The sequence below is a fragment of the Anarhichas minor genome, unplaced genomic scaffold (assembly GCF_050575085.1).
Source record: "Anarhichas minor isolate MPS153535 unplaced genomic scaffold, ASM5057508v1 ptg000026l, whole genome shotgun sequence".
NCBI lineage: Eukaryota > Metazoa > Chordata > Actinopteri > Perciformes > Anarhichadidae > Anarhichas > Anarhichas minor.
In genome coordinates this window covers 10,998,772-11,017,098 of record NW_027466472.1, presented here as the reverse complement: position 1 = coordinate 11,017,098, position 18,327 = coordinate 10,998,772, and the positions used below count along the sequence as shown (strand labels likewise).

Below are 18,327 nucleotides of genomic sequence, written 5' to 3'. Positions count from 1 at the left end.
AATCACGTGGTTCAAGTCTGACAAGCTAGACAAGAAACAAAAATCCTGGAAATATAGCCTAAGATTAGAGGTACATGTGGAAGAAATAAAGCACCTTTTTCTGCACGAGTTATTGACTTATATAGGTTAACATATCATATCCACATTGTGTGATTTTCACTTTATGTATTTCACTTTTCCTTTTATGTTTTTTACTTCTCTAGGTGATTTAGGAGGATCGGTGGATGTGGTTACTCATCATTGAGCCTGGTGTTTGTTTCCTCTGTTATCCCAGGACAGAGCATTCCTACTATGACTCCTGGTTACTGATCACGTAGCCCTTTGAATGTGCAAGTCATAAAGTACACCACGATGAGTCCAAACTGGCAACCGCCACTGAACCTCCACTCACATCTTCTTTTGCTCTCTCTCCTTCGTCCCTATACCCTCCTCTCTCTCCTTTTTCCTCTGTGTGCTGCTAAACATCTGGAGAAGAGCGATATCCTCGTAGTAAACAGACCAACAGCTGTCCACCAGCTCCTGTCTTTTTCCCTTGCCATCTCTCTCTTCCTTCATCACTTGAGTCCTCCTTATATTTTTCACTCCTTTTCTTCACAGGCTGTGTTTCAGTCATTCTGTACCCTTCTCCCTGCTTGTTTCCAGTCTGTTGGCTCATCAACAGCTAACCATCAGTGATGGATCTGTTTACACTGCTTTTACCCCGCTGGTCTGGGCCTTGTGATTTGAGAGAGGGAGGACACTGAGGACACAAAGATAATTTTAAAGATAATTACAATTTATTATGAGTTAAGTTTTAACTTTTTAGTTTCGGCTATCACTTCAGTCGGTAGAAATAACATTGTACTCACCAAGTTAATTGCTTAAAGCTGGGAATACGGCGACATTGTTAAGAATACAATCAGACAGGTTTTAAACAAATGCACCGGGGCAGGGTAATGATTCTCATGGTCTCATATGGGTTGCAAGTATAGTTTAGTATACTATAGTTTATCAGTAAAACATGCCAGAATGAGTGAGAGGAAATTTTCTCATTGCAAATTTGGTGTGAGTGGTGCCAGGTTAGCCAAATTGATGTAGTACAAATATGGCTTATGACAAAGACATTCTAAGCATCATCACAGTTAACTGCCCGACTTCTTGGTGCCTGCTTTTTGCGTTTTGCTTTGCAATGAAAGATTATGATTTCAGGTGAGCACACATTTCAGGTGTGCTCACTTTCAATTTTCTCCTTGGATGAAGTGGTTTTAATACTAAGCTAGACCATAGGCCTGTAACATGTTTACAACTTGATGATCATCTGACCTCTTATGTTTCTTACCCTGTTGGACATTCTTCTAGTGATGTTTTTGTCCAGATCTCAGTAATTATTTTGGTGAGTACGCTTTTGGGACCCAAGCTGTAATGAATCCAAACTTTTTTGTTGGCTGTTCCAGTGGAGAAATAAGAGCTAAATGTACTCTGCAGAGTCCAAATCTCTGCCTCCATCCTCAGCACAGGGCCAATTAAAACTGAACTTATGAACATTCCCTCCCTCTTCTCAACTCCAGTTGTTCCTGAACGCATACCTTGAGTGTCAAGAGCAAATCAGAGGCGGTGAGAGAAAGTAGGAATAGCAGAAAGGAGTGAATGCAATTCCCATTCAAGCAGGGAGAGCATCCGCATTGTGAGACACCTGTAAAAACATAATTTTTCATCGTTGAGCTGTAAGGGGAGACAGAGATGAGATGAAAACAGAAATGAAGAGAAATGAAGACAGATGACAGAGGAGGAGGAAAAAGAGCAGAGGTGCATGGTGCACAGACTGGTGTCACTTGTGATAAAGATGCCATCTGGAACATTTAGGGAGACACAACTGACAAGGATGAATTTAGGACAACAGCTGTTCGTTATGCAACCTCTGCACGGTTACATCAAACACACATTCACATATGAGTCGGAGAAAAAGAGATGTGCACTTGGAGCGACAGACTGCAGGGGTCAGGGTTCTGCCTCGTGACATGACTGCTTCCTGTCGGCCTTCCCGGTGTTTCAACGCGTTGCACCTGCTCCACTCTGCGACCCAGAGATCCAGTTTTGCTCGTTCAGTTTCAGCACGAGTCTTTCTTTGAAGCTCGGAGGCTAAACCCAAAACCCTCGCTATCTGTTTTGTGTGTTCTAGACTAAAACCACCAACTCGGCAGCTGCAGCAGCAGAAGCAGCAGCACACAACTGGTAGATACATCCACATCTGCTATAGTGATTTGGGACACTACCATTTTATTGTGTGACACACTATATGTATCAAACTGCAATTTAGTGTACTTAAGGGGTTAGCATGATTGAAAACTGTTTCTGATGCCCAAAAGGGAATATTTTGCAGTCATTATGGGTCTGTGACCCCGGCAGTATAAGTGATGCCCCGGTACTTCTGCTGCTGGTATATCACTGTCATCTTGGCTTTTATTTATCATCACAGTTTAAAAAACCTGCAGGCAAACACTGTTTGTAGCTGCGCCTTTTGGCCAACCCACAAACTTTCACAAATAACGCATACCCTCTCAGAAATACAGTAGGTAGAAAATGTTTTGGAACAAAGGGTTTCCAAATACCCAAGCCATTCTGTCTACATATACTAGTGTATTCTTGTGTGTACACAATGGTCAACTTCATAGTTTATTAAATCATCATATTGAAATAAAAAAACAAGTAATCCAAAAGGTGCTTTAGACAGGTATCATTAAATGTTATGTGCAGTGGGTGGGCTGCACAGTTGACCCAGCTGTCTAACAGGGAGGTGGGAGGTACTGTAGTTTCCGTGGAGCAGGCTGTCAGTCTGCAGGGGACACTAGGGACACACAAGGCTGCCTCTGTCCGTGGTCAGGTCTGTCAGTGTGGGTGGGAAGACTTGCAGGCCAGTCCTGATGAACTCTGTCAACACTCCAGGAACCAGGAGGCAATCCCCAAGCATGACATCAGTCTGTTGAGCCGTTGTTGCTGGTATATATATATATATATATACGTTATGTTATGATGATACTAAAAACTAGGACGTACGCCAAAGGTCAACTGCAGCACTGTTTGCTGACACATTTCAAAATCTTGACATGAAGAGCTGGACTCTGGTCCATATTGAAGTCATCTTCTCAGTGTTTCTTCTGGGATTTTTAAGTTTTTAACAACCTGGGGAGGAAGTTGTATTGAACAATCATACACAAATTTTTGTTTTTTAAAGCCTGATTTCTGGGATTTAAATTGTCAAATCGGTATATAGAAGTTACTACAACTCAGAAAGAGCATGCATGGAGGACAAATCCAATCACAAAGCTCAAGATTCTGTTATATTCACAGAAAGATAAAGATAATGCTGGTGAGAAAACCATTTCACCAGCCCAAATTATGGGCCAATTTTGGATGAATTCAACTGTGGCGAAGTGTTTTGTCCATATTCAAGATAAAGTGTTTTTTGTAAAAAGTGTAAATTTTCTATAGCCTCGATTTGTGCCTTAGACCAGCTTAATCTCCATGACATCATTGTTCGAGGCTCATGGGAATGGTAGCATTTAGCACCCTCTGTCATGCCAAACTGGCCGTAATTCATATCATCATCAATGTAACATGAACTAGTTTTTATGTTGAGTAAGATTGAGTGGGGGAACTTTCTTTGGTATGTCAAAATGTTCTTTAAGAGGAGGCTCTACGGACATCAGTACTGTTTAAAATCCTGGCTGCGGCTGCACCATTTTTGTGAACTCTGGTTGTAATTATCTAAAAACCCCGGATAGACCATGCCCACTCCCTGGTGCTTAACTGGCATTCATCACAGATAAATCCAAACAAAGAGGCACAGCCATGTGTCCGAGCAGCCCTGTCACTTGCAATATTGCTCCTCCGTAGACCCCTGAATGATTAATGGACTGAGGGAAGGTGTTCCTCTGGGCTGACTGGATCAAGACTGCTGCTACCCAGCCTCAAACAGCCTCCACATCTGACAAGATAAGCCTGGTCATATCCTGTCTTTGTGCTCCACAACCTCACCCTTAAGAATTCATAAGCAGAGCACCTGTGAGAGGAAGGAGACGAGAGAGAGAAAACATGTTTCAAAGGTTTAGGTGAGATCAAGGCAGCGAGCTTGGATGAAGGGAGAGGTCAAAGTGTGATGAACTAGAACTGCAAAATGTATCTTGAGCATCATCTTGGACAAACTTCCTCAAAGTTCACAGCAGGCTCTTCCAAAGCAGGAGGGCAGTGACAACTTCTGTCATTAATAATATCGCAATAACAATCAAGGAACACAAGTCAGACAATCACACTGGCTTTGAACGATGCCCCCGTATTTGCTGAACACATATGACAGCCATGTTATAGCAAACTATAATTATTCCTTTAAAGGTCTAGTGTGTAGGATCTGGTGGCATCTAGTGGTGAGGTTGCAGGTTGCAACCAACTGAAACTTCTCCCGCGTGCCAAGCGTGGAGGAGAACTACGGTGGCCAACACAAAATCACAAAAACTCAAATGTCCTTGGTCTTGTCCGTTCTGGGCTACTGTAGAAACATGCTAGCAGGCTCTGTGAAGAGGACCCTCCCCTTATGTAGATATAAACAGCTAATTCTAAGGCAATGAAATCAAAATGATTCCTATTTTCAGGTGATTATACACTAAAGAAAACAAAATAATATTATATTCAATTTCTGCCAATAGATTGCCCAAAATGCTATTGTAATGTAAGGTGCATTTCCCAATTTCTTTTGCAATCCAATCAGCAGCACATTGAACTAACAGGTCAGGACTTATCAATACTCACTCCACTCCCTTCATCGTGAGGGACAAATGGACCGTTTAACACCTGTTTCTGATCTAGACGCTGAGAGAAGAAAGAGTCTATAGGTCAGGTTAAAAGAGGAAAAAGGTTTAGAGGCAAACACTGTGTCAAGATGGGCAGACGATTGACAAATAGGCTGAGATAAAAACGCAGTTGAAGAACCTGTGATTTGCAAAGGGGAAGCTGAAGGCTGAGAGAGATAGATGAGTCAGGAAATGTAGAATAAGGAATGGATTGTATGTGAAAAAGTGAGTAGGGGGTCATGGAGGAAAAAGGCCAGAGGTTATCAGTCAACCACTAAGTGAACCATGATGTGTTACAGCCCATGAGATGAAATATACTGGCTCTAACCCAAATAGTTATCTACAAGAGCAGAGGCACAAACCATCTGTGAACCTGATATCATATGACATGATGTGTCTATTTTCTGCCTCTACACTTTCTACTCTGTGCTCTGTTTTTTCGCACTCACACACGCACGCATGCACACACACGCACACACACACACACACACACACACACACACACACACACACACACACACACACACACACACACACACACACCAGTATACTCCTGACAAGTGTTGATATGGAGGCCTCCATCCCCAAATCAGAGTACGGAGCACAATCAAAGGTGCAGACATTTGTCCATGGTGTTACAACCACCTACAAGGTAATGCACCTTTAATTAAGAGGATGTGTTGATGTACCGCCACATCATTGTATGAATCATATGAAATGAAAGACAACATTATAAGGTTAGAATAAACCGTATTTTATATTTGTATAATAACAGTTCTGCATTTAAAATCAAACATTGAATTAAAGCAGTGAATCCTGGGTAAAGAATGATATATTCCTGCAAAGTAGTAATATAGCAAAAGTAAAGAGAAGAAGAGGATATCAGGTGAGTCTGCAGTATCCCAGCTACTGTACCTGCTTGTCGGACGTTAATGGGTTACATAGAACACTTCTTTCTGCTCTCTATCGAACCATATCACACCCTTCCCCTCACAGGTTGTAGGCTTAACACACCTGTGAGCTGCAGTGAGCAGTGAGCCCATCTGGTGGTGGCTGCGGAGGGCAGGGCCCTCTTCTGAGAACACGCAGGAATGTGGAGGTCAAAGATGCAGTTGAGTTAGTTTGACCCCTGCGTTAATGAATCCCCTGCAGCCAAGTGTGGAAAGTAACTTTATGCTCCTGCATCTTATTTCCTTCATCTACATTCTTTTCGCTTCCGCGTGTGATATCCGGGATCAGACACACGTCCGCACTGTTCCCGGGTAGTAGTGTGAAGTGATACAGCGGCTCACAGCAAGGATGGGCAGTGGAGATAAGACATTTCCCCTTGAATTTAAACCTCACAGCTGTTTCGATGTGAGAATTTGAAGCTGCTTCCTTAGCTACAGTATCATATACACAAATCTGTTTAAATCTCTCGGTGGGACTTCTGGCTTCCTTTTTTTCTTCCTGAACATGGCAATAATTCCATTGTAGGCTGAAGAAAGAAAATGATATGAAAAGCGTTTTCATGCTCTCGGGGCCCCACAAAAAGAAAACAAAACTTGCAAAAAGGAGAAAATGTTTGATGCAAAAGAAAAGTCATGTGACAGTTGTGCTGTTTGCTTTGTTTATTAGAGGTATATTGTCAAACATTTTACAAGCTGTTGCTTAACATTAGAGAGAAAAATGCAACACGGAAAAACATTTACTAAGCTCAGCAGAGAACACTTTTAAAGCCCCTGTTTGAAAGGCACTAAAGTCCCAGTTTTAATGTCGGTCCTGCTTTTTTTTTTCTTGACACATGCAGACACAACTAGCAAAGACACCTGTTGTTACACACTTCAGTAGCTACAATACAAAGAGCTTTCAATTGACTTGTTAGTTGAGCTTTTAAAGGCAACACCACTTATGTCTGCTATCATGTGTAGGACACCAAAATGTGTGAAAGGTGGGACGATTAAGTAACACAGACTTGATTCAATACACTGAACATTTGTACTGATGTAAAGCTACCATAAATTACTTCATGTGGACGGCAGGCTTTCTTATTTGATTTGCTGTATGCTCTGCTGAGTGCAGGTATCTTAAATATTTTCAAGATTAAATACACCATATTGCTGCTACTTAAATACATAATGTGTCTTTTAAGTTAGAATCGCCATTCAGTGGAATTATGTAAAATCACAAGACAACCATCACTTGGATTTTCTTCATGTCTGCAAAATAAATGTACATAAAAAAATCTCTCTTTTAAATAATAGTGATAGTAGTACATTCAAACAATAGCATAATAGTTCCTCAGCATTATTGTTGTGGTTTTAAATAGCTTGTGACGTAGGGGCGCTTGTAAGGGGACAGTCTGTCATTATATGAACATTCTTATTACAGATGCACCCTACTTCTTGGTTCAAATACTGCAGAAACATCACTGTCACACAAAGTTTAGAAGCCGTACTAGTGCCATTGTCATATTGCTAATGCTGTCGATCATCGGATCATCAGGAAGTCAATGAGGAAGTTACAGGATTCTGCTCCAGAGCTTAATTTGTGTGTCCACTGCTAAAACACATGTGCCTGTGAGACAGTCGTATGAGATGATTGGCAAACACTGGGGTATAGAATAGACGCCATCTGATATTTAAGCGCTGGCTTCTCGTGAGAGAACAAGTAGCCTGTCGGTTGATGGTGTAAACAGCTGCATCATTGCTAAATGGTAAAACGTGAAAAGTAATTCCTGGCAGTATATCTGTGTTGACCATATTTCTGCTTCCTCTGCCTTATTGTCGAATCATTTATCCTGTTGTGTGGCAGATTATGTCTGTTCACTCTTTGTCTTTCTCATTCTATGTCTGACTATTTGTCTTGCTCCTCATAATTCATATTTAGCTGCTATATCCAATCCCTTATCTCCCTCCTCTCCCCTCACCCTTCTTGCGCTGTTACATTTGTCTCTATCAGTCTCCATGTCTGCTTGTAGTTAGCTGGCGTCTCTTCTTCCCACCATCTGCCTTTTTCAAGCTTCTGTCTTTCTCCTATTCCCTCGTTGTTGCTCCATCCACGTCTGGCTTTCTCTGGGTGAGTTCTCCAGTCCACTACCGGCAGCCACAGCCTTCCACCACCATGTCCTGGTAATTCTTCAGCACCACTCGGTCTTGAGGGTCCAGGTAGAGCAGGGCGATGGGGCTGAGGGAGGTGGGGACGCAGCAGGCCCGAGGCACTGCTCCATTCACAGAGTTTACCAGAGTTTGCACCATGGCGTGGCTAGAGGAGTTCATGTGGTCGGCCAGAGGAAAGCGACACTCTCCCAGGCAGAAGAAGGCGTCGTAGCCGCTGGGTGCAATGATCCACTTGTGCCAGCCCACATCGTTGAAATCTACATATAGAGGATGGCGGCGACATCTGTTACGAGAAAGGCGCTTCAGTTTTGCAGCACGACCACCATTTCTTTTCACCCTTCCCCCATCGCTCCAACCGACCCCTCCTTTAACAGCCCCCCAGCCTGGCACCGTATACACCGTTTTTTTGTCCCTGACCGAGGCTTGGTCTCTATTGCGGCCCATGCTGCTGCTCCTGGTCCTGTCTTTTGTCCCCTTTCTCCCTCTCATCCTCTGGCCTCCATTAGGGGTCCTCCTGCCATGTTTGACCAAGGGCTCTCCACGACCGTCATGACTATAAGCCACCAAGAGGGGTCTCTCCTGGGCCCAGCTATGCTCGTCCTGACCCACAGACCTGCATACTCTCATGTGTCCTTTTTTGCGTTTCTCTGCCTCCTCCTCAGTTGCGGCAGGGAAGAGGCTCTGTTCAGGGATCAATATGGTGCTGTTCTCAATTCTGACCTCCAGGAAGAAGCCCAGACTACCAGTCCCAGCAAGGGCCTTATGGAGGAGCTCTGCATTTAGGCTAAAAGCCTCCCAGAAACCACTTGCTTTATGGCTGTGGAGGCCGGTGGTGAGTAACCTTGTCTCCAGCAGGGTGGGCTCAGGGTCCTCATGGTGCTCAGTGAGGTATAGGTTTAGTCTGTGGACCCCAGGACCCAGTGAGGCTCTGTCACTGCGGAGGAGCCGAAGCTCAGCGGAGAGCACCCTCTCATCTTGAGGGATGGAGGAAACATTGAAGGAGATGTGCACCCTCTTACGATCCACTGCTAAAGGACTGTCTCCAAGGGGCTCTAAGAGAAAGAGGAAGAGAGACAAGGGCGTATGGGAGTTTAGTGTGGTTTAAAGATGTTATTTACACTCAACAAGACACAAACAGCAGTGCCTACTTTAGTCAGATTTGTCATTTGTCATTTGCCAGATATTTCTTGAATAATTTCAATTGCAAAATTGCCAAATTATCTACTAATATTGGCAAATAAGTTATGTTACTACGGTGAATAGCTCACATTGACACTGTAAGCTCCAATTTTTACCTTTCGTCAGAAGATATTGAGGGAATCAAACCACTACAAGCATAGCATTTTCTTGCCAAGAACTTTTATTTGAGGCTCTTAAGCAGTCAAACATTCCTACACCAACATGCACTGGGTGATTCAAAATCTGCCGCAGGGATCCTGTGTCATAATCTACTTTTACGAGCTTCATCGAGCTTCATCGTGTTAATAAAGTTGTTTTTAAACAAATTAAACTAGAAAAAAGATATGTGTGAACTTGGAGGTGACTGGCAGGGCAATAGGTGGGGGATCGGCGGGGGCCCAACAGCAATTGTTTGCCCTCGGACTCCCTAACAGGTTAATCGAGCCATGATAAGAACTGCAGAGCAAAGTCCAGAACAAACTTCCCCTCAGTGTTTCTAAGTATGCGCTCGCACATGTTTTTAAAGAAGACTTCAGGATTGTAAACAACCCATCTTATCTAAGAACGCACAGATGGATACTTGGTGAGTCACAACAAACATCTGTCATAAATAGGATCTATATAGTTCATCTGTGGTTAATAAAGAAGGAACAGCTTCCTTGAAACAAAAGTTCAAAGGCCAAACAATAACGTTTCAAATACTTTTATTTTATTGCAGTTAAATAGGTTGACAGCATAGCATCATGATGTACCAGAGAGCTTACCATTGTGGTGAAAGCTGCGTACGGTGTTGGCCTGCTGGATGTGCTGGCTGGGGAAGATAAATGAGGGGTCCTCCACTAGATGGTACTGCTGCTGGTGGAAGCGGTAAAGATTAAGGAGGTACCCAGGCACCGGCACTCCAGGCCGAGGGTCGGGCTGCGACTGCAGGCCCAGCCGGCTCAGGAGGAGATTCTGGATGGTCCGAGCCAGACTGGGCTCCAGGAGGAGGGAACCAGCTGGTGGGGGCGACAAGGAGGAAGGCACGGGGGACACCCTGCCATGGTCGCTGGTGTCTCCACCCTGGCGACCAGACGATGCTTGAGGTAGCAGCAGGACCATGAGGAGCAGGAGGTTAGCAGGGAACATGGTGGACCTGGAGGGAGACAGGAAGGTGAGGATAAATGATGGGAGGACAGGTTTGATGGAGAAAACAAGAGAGGGAGTAGTTAATAAAAGACAAAAGAGGAGCAATCTTCAAAATCAATAGACAAACTTATGAAGGCAGGTTATGCAACGTTTCTGATCCTCTTTAAATTTAGGTGCTTAGAATTTTTGTATTTACAAATTATGAAATTTGAAAAAGAGATAGTCCCTCCAGGACTCTGTATGTCATGCTTATGTCTTCCCCTTCCTGGACACACTAGTTTCTCATCAGTCTTCAGCCTTCATGTGGCATATGTTCAAGAAATTTACTGTCCACATATCCATATGAAGTTGTTTGCTTCTTACTCCTGTCTGTAGAAACAGTGCCACTTTGTTTTTTCTCTGTTAATTTATGGCGCGCTTCATACCCCCAGGGGCCACATATCTCCTAGGACACCTAAGCATGAGTAATTAAACAGTAATTGAATCTTGCTGTGTGTTTATGTGTGAAAGAGATCACAGTGCTGTGAATGAAAGAGATCTAACATGAATCAGCGGCTGTGGACTTTGGTGAAGTGTAATGGAGTTGTAGAGGCCACTCACTGACGGATATTTTCTTCTCCCTTCATTTTCAAATCACTGGAGAATATTCATTCAAACATTCGGTAGCTTTCTATAATGATGTCTGCGTGAGTGAAGACGATTGGAAGCTTTTCGTAAAGTTGAGGTCGGCAGTAATCCATATGAACCTTTTAGCATATTTTGATTCAAGAAGATCTAGTCCGTGATCACAGGCCGGGCCAATCACAGAGACAGGGTGTTCCTATTGACTGCTCCACAAATACAGATGCACATGCACGTCCCTTCGGTGAGAGCCTGATTCAATGGCAAAATACCCTGGAGAAAAAGTTGCAGGAAAAGTTGTTTTTCCTCCATTGGTAATAACTATTATTGGTAATAACTGAACACTTTGTCGATATTGTAGCTATCTAGAGCCTCAAATCCCGTATGTCATCTCTAAGTTCCTTACAGGCCCACATGTTTGCAAAGAAAACAGGACAGTACTTCTCATGGTCAATTGCTGCTCGAACGGCATCGCGATTGGGATGATGTATGAAATGAACGACTAGTACTTGGTTACTGTATAAAGATTGATGTTTGAAATGAACCATTAGTACTTGTACAGGTTACTGTATAAAGCGATCAGGAGGAAGTTTGAAATGAATGGTTATTGTATGAATTGCATGCTCGTCTGGTGGGAGGGGCTTAGGACATAAAGGGGAGAGAGGGGGGATGTATTTTCCAATTCTGGGATTTTCTTTTCAGAAAACTGCAGACTTATACAAAATGCAGAAATGTTATCATGGAATCTTTGCCCAATGACTCCAAACATATCATATCATATCATATCATTCAGATGCAGTTGTTGTCTAATATTGATCCTTGAATACCTGTTTTAAATCCTGCAATTTGAATTTGGGTGCTTTTGTTTAGTTCTGTTCAACTATGTTCAAAAGTATTACATTCAAGCACTCATTGCTAATTGCACTTCAAATTTTTTAATTTTTAATCAATTAAAAAGAAAAGCTCAAATATACAAGGTTTGTGGTTTGCATGATTTGCGCTCTTGAAATTCTAATGGTTACCTAAAAAATAAATAACTTTTACGGGTTCTTCCAAGGAGAGTATTATTTGCACATATGCAGAAGTGTCTTTTGAGCTTTCCCCAACGGTAGTGTTATGAATTCCCACAGCGACACCTGCATCATTCATTTGCTATTCTTGATTACTGAAGCAGAATTCTGACCAAAACCCCACAGATGGCACAACAGCGCTCCTTTAAGCTAAACTTGACTGTGTTGAGAGAGTAAATCCTCTTTCAGCGGACTCAACTCAAGTGATCAGCTTATTTCTCCCTCCATGACTATTCTCAGTGCGGGAACCGGACCACAGACAGGGGATCATGTAATTACCACTACGGCCTGGCTAACACCCTGCACATCTGTAGTGCAGGTGTTAATAATAACCGAGCCAGTAATTAGAAACCAACAAGTTTAACGGCCCTCTTGACCTGAAGAGGTCGGGCTGAGGAGTAAAAGGGTCAGAGCAAAGGAGTCAGAGACAAGACAATCTCAACTTAAAACGAACATAAGTGCGACAAAATAGAAGTATAAGAGAAGTGAATCAGGAACCCATTGTCGCCGTGGTTGACTGAAGTATAAATTATATCTATCACTTACTAAAAGAAGAACTCTCAGCTTGTAGTTATCTCTTTCCTTGTCCGAGCTCTCACATATCTTTCTTCTCTATCTCCACATCTCATCCCTCGTCCCTCTCTAAGGGACAGAGAATTGATTAAGCCCTCTACAGCGAGATAACAGAGGCATTTATGGCTGAGCGAACACATAATGACACTGTAATGACCACTAATCTCACCACACTGTCATGGAAAGGGTTAAAAGGAGTTCAGAGGTGTGAAGGTGTGTACATTTTTCATGCATTGTGTGTTGCTCATGTGGTCCGTGGTTCAAAGGGCAGGCCTGGGAAAGTAAGCCACCTCCAAGCGTGGGATTGTTGCTGGCTACCCATTAAACTCTCGTAGCCCCACCCAGGGCTGTTTCACCTGAGGCAACGACGCAGAGGACAATTACAGATTAGACACCATGCTGGACAGCCTCTCCCATACTCTTTGGAGGCTTGTAAAGCAGATTAAGGACAACAACACCATCTCTCTCTCTCCTGTACTTTCCTCACAAAGTACAAAACCACCCAGGTGACTCTGAGGTTCAAAGGTTCAGTCGTCACACAACAGGGTGTGTCACGACCTGCGCTCGGAAGAGAAACACGGAAAGGCGAGGAAGAGGTTTGCGAGCGGAGACAAGCTTGCCCTACATCGCTTTGACATACATACAGCCTCTCTGTTCTCCCTGAGTGTCTGTGTTATGACTGGTTCTGTCCAGTTCAAACTGTATGATCCAGTCTTAATTTAGCATCTTTATGTGTTGCATACATCCTGATGCCGTCTCATTACAGTTACCGTAAAAGCTGACGTTTTTATGATAACATTCCCCCAGTTCCTGCTTTCATATCTGACTATCCCTGCCTCGCTGTTCACTTTTTATTCTTTTTCTCTCTGGCAGGAATGTGGACTAATCAAATGTTCCTGGGGATAAAGGAGGACAGCTGATTGATTAATGGGTCCATGATAAGGTGAGATGAAGGGTTAGGGTCTCTGTGTGTGCATCGTCTCTCTGTGTGTGCATGCATGCAGCTCAGCCTATTAGAAATATTAGACCTGACTTCCCGAGCCGACAGTGGCGTGACCCTGGTGCACAACGGATGAGAATCGTCGCCGGCCTGCCCCGTGTCTTTCTGAACTCTCTGATTAAAACCTCTGCCCTCTGACGTCCGTTTCTAACTCCTGCTTTTGTCATGTTTCTATCTCACTGTCTCTCTTTTTATCATTTCAAACCCTGCTCCCTTTCCCCTTCCTCCTTCCATTTTGCATTCCTTGATCTTTGTCCTTTTGCTTTATGCTGTCATACAACACTTAACTGCTTTTCTCTTTTCTGTTTCCCTCTTCCTCTCATATGATTCATCCATCAATTTCCCTCTCTGCCATATTTCTCTTGTTCTTTCTTGTTAACAATATCTGTTTTTGTGCTTCTCTGCATCACCTTCCCATTCCCTATCTCCCTTTCTCCGTCTCTCCTTTTCTTCCTCTCCCATTAAAGTTGCTCTTTTTTTCCCTGTCTTAAATGAATGGTGTTTTTGCGGAAGAGTGCGGCAGACTGTTGCCGGGCCAGAGGGCCGGAGTGTCACCGCAGCCGGCTGATTTATCCACCGCCGCTGTCTTCATGTTACGCTTGGTCCCTCAACTTTCCCTTCCTGTTGTTCTTCCCGTGTTTCTTTTCCCAAATTCCTCCTCTCATTCTCCCTGATCCCCCCCTCCCCTGCTAGCTCTCATTTTGCTATGCTGCCGTCTCATTCTTTCAGAACATGATACGTGCAGCGTTTATACCACAGGTTTGATTTTCTCTTTCTGAGCACACTCAAACACGCCAACATATTTCATGTTGGACAGCCTCATGAGACCAAATGTGATGTATAGTACACACCTGAGAACACTTCTGAGGATACATCTGTATTCACTGCTGCTCTTTTTCCACTTGCAACTGTGCCATACATATATAAACTGAGCATGCACGCCATAGTCTGTATAATTTACTGTGAGGTTATAACTGCACAATACCCCACATGCTTAACCAGTCATTAATGCACGACTTTGAGCTGGGGAGTCAATATATAATGGGGGCGGGGTGAAAAATGCCCAAAACAGTTCTCAGGCGAAACAGATGAAATCATTCGAACAATATTCCAGGTCGGCTGCTGTGTGGTTTTATTGGACTTTATAGAACGCTCTCTAATTCATCCCAGCTGGACCGATTAGCTGGCTAATACACCCAGACGTCAAACACACACATGCAGACACACACACATGTTAAGAGCAGTATATACAGGGTTTAAACACATGCTAGGTGCCAGGCAGAGTGAGCACTAACACGTAAGCAGGAAACACACGCCAAGACATGGAACTGTGGTGGAGCTGGGTTGTAAATATGTGAGAGCGGTCAAAATAGATTTAGACACACAAACACACACACACACATGTTCGGTTCAGTGGAGTAGACCCGGTGTTTCCCGTCTTCTTTATCATAACTGGCTGATCAGGAACCACATACACAGACTTAGTCTCATATGCGTGAGCTTGAACAGAGCATCAACAGGTTGCCGTGTATTTTCAACTTTCATCCTCTTGCTTTTTTTTATTTCCTCAGTATCTCCTCTTTCGTCTCAGCCTGGGATGCCCGGAGGTCTCAGTGTCACAAGTGCATTGTGGTTAACAGGAGGCCCCCGCTGAGGCGCAACACAAGCATCAATGGAAACACTGACATATCTAACCCGTGGCTGCTGAAAGCTCAGAGACTGCTCTCATCGTGTGTCTGACAGTTAAGCCGTGGTGAAATACAGAACAAAAACACACCTCTGCTTTTCACATTAAAGCTGCTGAGCGTTAACACTGAGGGCCAATTCATACTGTGTATGTTGCAGCGGTGGTGAGTTACGTTATGCTCTTTGAACTCATAATGGAAGCATTATTCTTGGACTAGTTGCTCACCGGACAAGATTTTGATTGAGCGACACTGTGCCAGCGGAGTATGCATGTGCATGAGTGTGTGTGTGTGTGTGTGTGTTGTTCCCCAGAGTGACTAATGGTTTCAGCAGCACAGTTCCTGTGGCCTGTGGCTTGACAGACACACAGCGTGTGTGTGTGTGTGTGTGCGTGTGTGTGAAAGTGATGTAGTACTCACGTCCAGGTGTAGTGGGATGTATGCAGAGTCCATGGTTTATCCTTGAGCTCCAGTGTTACGATCCCTCGGCTCTCGCTCCCGCTCCTTTGGACAGATTGAACAAAGTGGACTATTTACGTCTTGTCTCTTTTCTTTATCTCTCTCAAGGTAACCAGTGTCTGTCTCTTCTATGTCTCCTATGTAAACGGGCTGTAGGTACTGCTGCTCTCTCCATGTTTTTGTCCCCTCTCTGCTCCCTCGCTCAGCTTCTCATCCTGTTGTCAGTGTCAGATAAGCAAACTCTTAAAAACATCCACTGGCTTCCCCTCTGCCTGCCTGCCTGACCTCTGCAAGTGGGCAACTCCCTTTCTCTGTTGCCTGCACTGGTTGTTTAAAACACACTGGTGTCGGCGCTGTGCATGTGGAAGCTGCAGGAATAAAATGAGTTGTGTCTGTCTGTACTGTATCACCGGCAACAACTCCCTCTTCCTAAACCGCCTTACTATGTCTCTCTCCGTTGCACTCCCTTCTGTTCCTCCCTTTTGTATCTCCTCCCCTTTTCCTCTCTCTCTCTCTCTCCCCCCCCCACACACTCACACACACGCACACACGCACACGCACACACACACACACACACACACTTCTTTTTGCTTTTTTTCTATGCTATACAAAGTACCCAGCTGGTAAACTCAGTTTAACTGTAATTGACTTGCCTGGCCAGTAAGATCCTCCTAGATAGTGATGTCACTAAGACCTGCCCCAATACATTTACTGTACTGCTGTTATCTCTCTCTCACACACACACACACACACACACACACACACACACACACACACACACGCAAACAAGCATGAGTACAAACATTAATGGACATTCTCACACACACACACGATCGGTTTAAAACCAAACCAAACACAATCAAACAGACAAGGATGTACTCGCATGCACGCACACTTTTACACACACACACAAACACACATGCATACAACCTTTTCCAGATAACCCCAAGGTCAGCACACAGAAGCAAACAGATTATTTTCCACAATTCCTCCTGGAACAAACTCACCTGCTGCTTTTCATTGGCACCATTTTACGTTTCGGCCAACACGAGGCCCCATGACAGTGAATAAGAGCACACAGATTCAGTTAGAAGAAAAAGGTATGAATGGATGACTCATAACAGCTGCCATGAAGTCACCTCAGTTGAGTTTTGTGATTGGATGGAAGTAAAAAAAAAAAGAAAAGCTCTACTTCTCCACTACGGGTTGAAGCAAGGTGCATCTGTCCTTTCAACGCAGAGTGGGTGGCAGGGTGAATTTGTATTCATGGGGTGGGCACATGAGAAAACGTCTCTTTAGGATGCACCGTCTCACATATTAGATCTCATCTGGAGAATCACTCGCCCACGTCCCTCTGCTTCTCCTCTCTGTCCCCTCCACTTGCTCTTCCCGTCCACTCCCGTACAAACACACAAAAACAACCCTAATCCACAGACCTCATTCATCCCCGAGGCTGAGTAATTGTCCCAACGCAGAACAACTTCACACACAAACACGCTCGCTGGGCTCTCGTAGCACACACTTCTTCTTTTGGAAAAATGTGTTTTTTTTTATAATTGACTGAATTGGGTTATTACCAGATTTAGGATGCTTTTGTAAATCATTTGATGAAATGTGAGAGAATTATTAAATCGTCCATTTGTACATTTTCACACATCCTCCTCTCAAAAACGACAGCAAGATCCAAACTTAACTGAAACACCTCATCTATACAGAATTTCACAATCACCTCGATGAGTCGTCTGTCTTGGAGGTATAGTGAGTGTGACCTTCAGCTGAGGTTAAAAGTTTCATGTCTGAAAACATCCACCAAGTGTCCTCCGGTATAGCACTGTACTCCAATCATATAGCCCACCGTCAATGTCGCCAAGAAGAATTTGAAGCACACTAAAACCACGATATCCTAAAATGTTATTTGGACAATTCCTTTTAGTGAACTAGAAATAGAAAGCTACAAATTGAACCTCCTTCTACTGTTATTGGCATACCTGTATTGATGTATCTAACCCCCTTCACCCTCCACTTTTTTTCGCCCCTTCTCTTCTTTGTCCTTCTCTATAATTACAGAAACCACAAGGGGGGACGATGAAGCACTCTCTGGGTTCCAATCATCAATCCTCAATGACCCTCTGTCCGTCCCCTTGTGTTCAACTCCACTTAACCCCACGTCCATTATCTTCCATTCCAATTCTCTATAATTTGCTTACTAAAATGGTGTGGTCTTTGCTAGTTAACTGAACATTTTCCAAAAGCATACCTAAGTTTTTAGATTGATTTCCTACCGTCCAGACAGCTGTTGTTTTAGTTCATTTCAGTATGCAGTGAAAATCGAATTGCAGACTCAAATCTGGTTTGAAATTGATAATCCATCACAGTGACTATTAAGGGGCCAGCTTTTTTTTGTTAATGTTGAGCAGGAGCTGTCTTAAAACTATTATTTATTGGTGCATTCAAAGAAACTCTAATATCAGAGAGTCCAAAAACAAAGTTGAGTTGATGAGGAGATCAAACACAGAAGACAAACATGGACACCATTGAAGCATAATGTGAATTTGTTGTTGTAGATTTGAGAGCTTCTTACAAACTTTTCAAAGCACCACCAGGGAGAATTTTACTGTAATTGCTTTCTCTGTTTGCAACTGCATTACTATGATAACATAAAACAATAAAAGTGACGTAATGCTTACGCTG

At 43.5% G+C, this 18,327-nt stretch overlaps 1 protein-coding gene across 1 annotated transcript; it reads right to left on the bottom strand.

Annotated features, from left to right (window-relative positions):
• Nucleotides 1-6,415: 6,415 nt before the first annotated feature.
• Nucleotides 6,416-16,144, bottom strand: bmp16 (bone morphogenetic protein 16). The gene is made up of 3 exons (XM_076100461.1): nt 15,598-16,144; nt 9,865-10,235; nt 6,416-8,973 (listed from the first exon to the last, which is right to left on the bottom strand). Exons 2-3 carry the CDS (start codon nt 10,226-10,228, stop codon nt 7,898-7,900), a joined length of 1,440 nt encoding a protein of 479 aa, XP_075956576.1. The 5' UTR covers nt 10,229-10,235; nt 15,598-16,144; the 3' UTR covers nt 6,416-7,897.
• Nucleotides 16,145-18,327: the final 2,183 nt, after the last annotated feature.

What these genes read in the sequence shown, in the direction of transcription:
- bmp16 (XM_076100461.1), bottom strand. Translation starts at nt 10,228, where the DNA reads ATGTTCCCTGCTAACCTCCTGCTCCTCATGGTCCTGCTGCTACCTCAA. An exon ending in ACGCAGCTTTCACCACAATG is followed by an intron (nt 8,974 to 9,864) that starts GTAAGCTCTCTG and finishes TCTTTCTCTTAG; the next exon opens with AGCCCCTTGGAGACAGTCCT.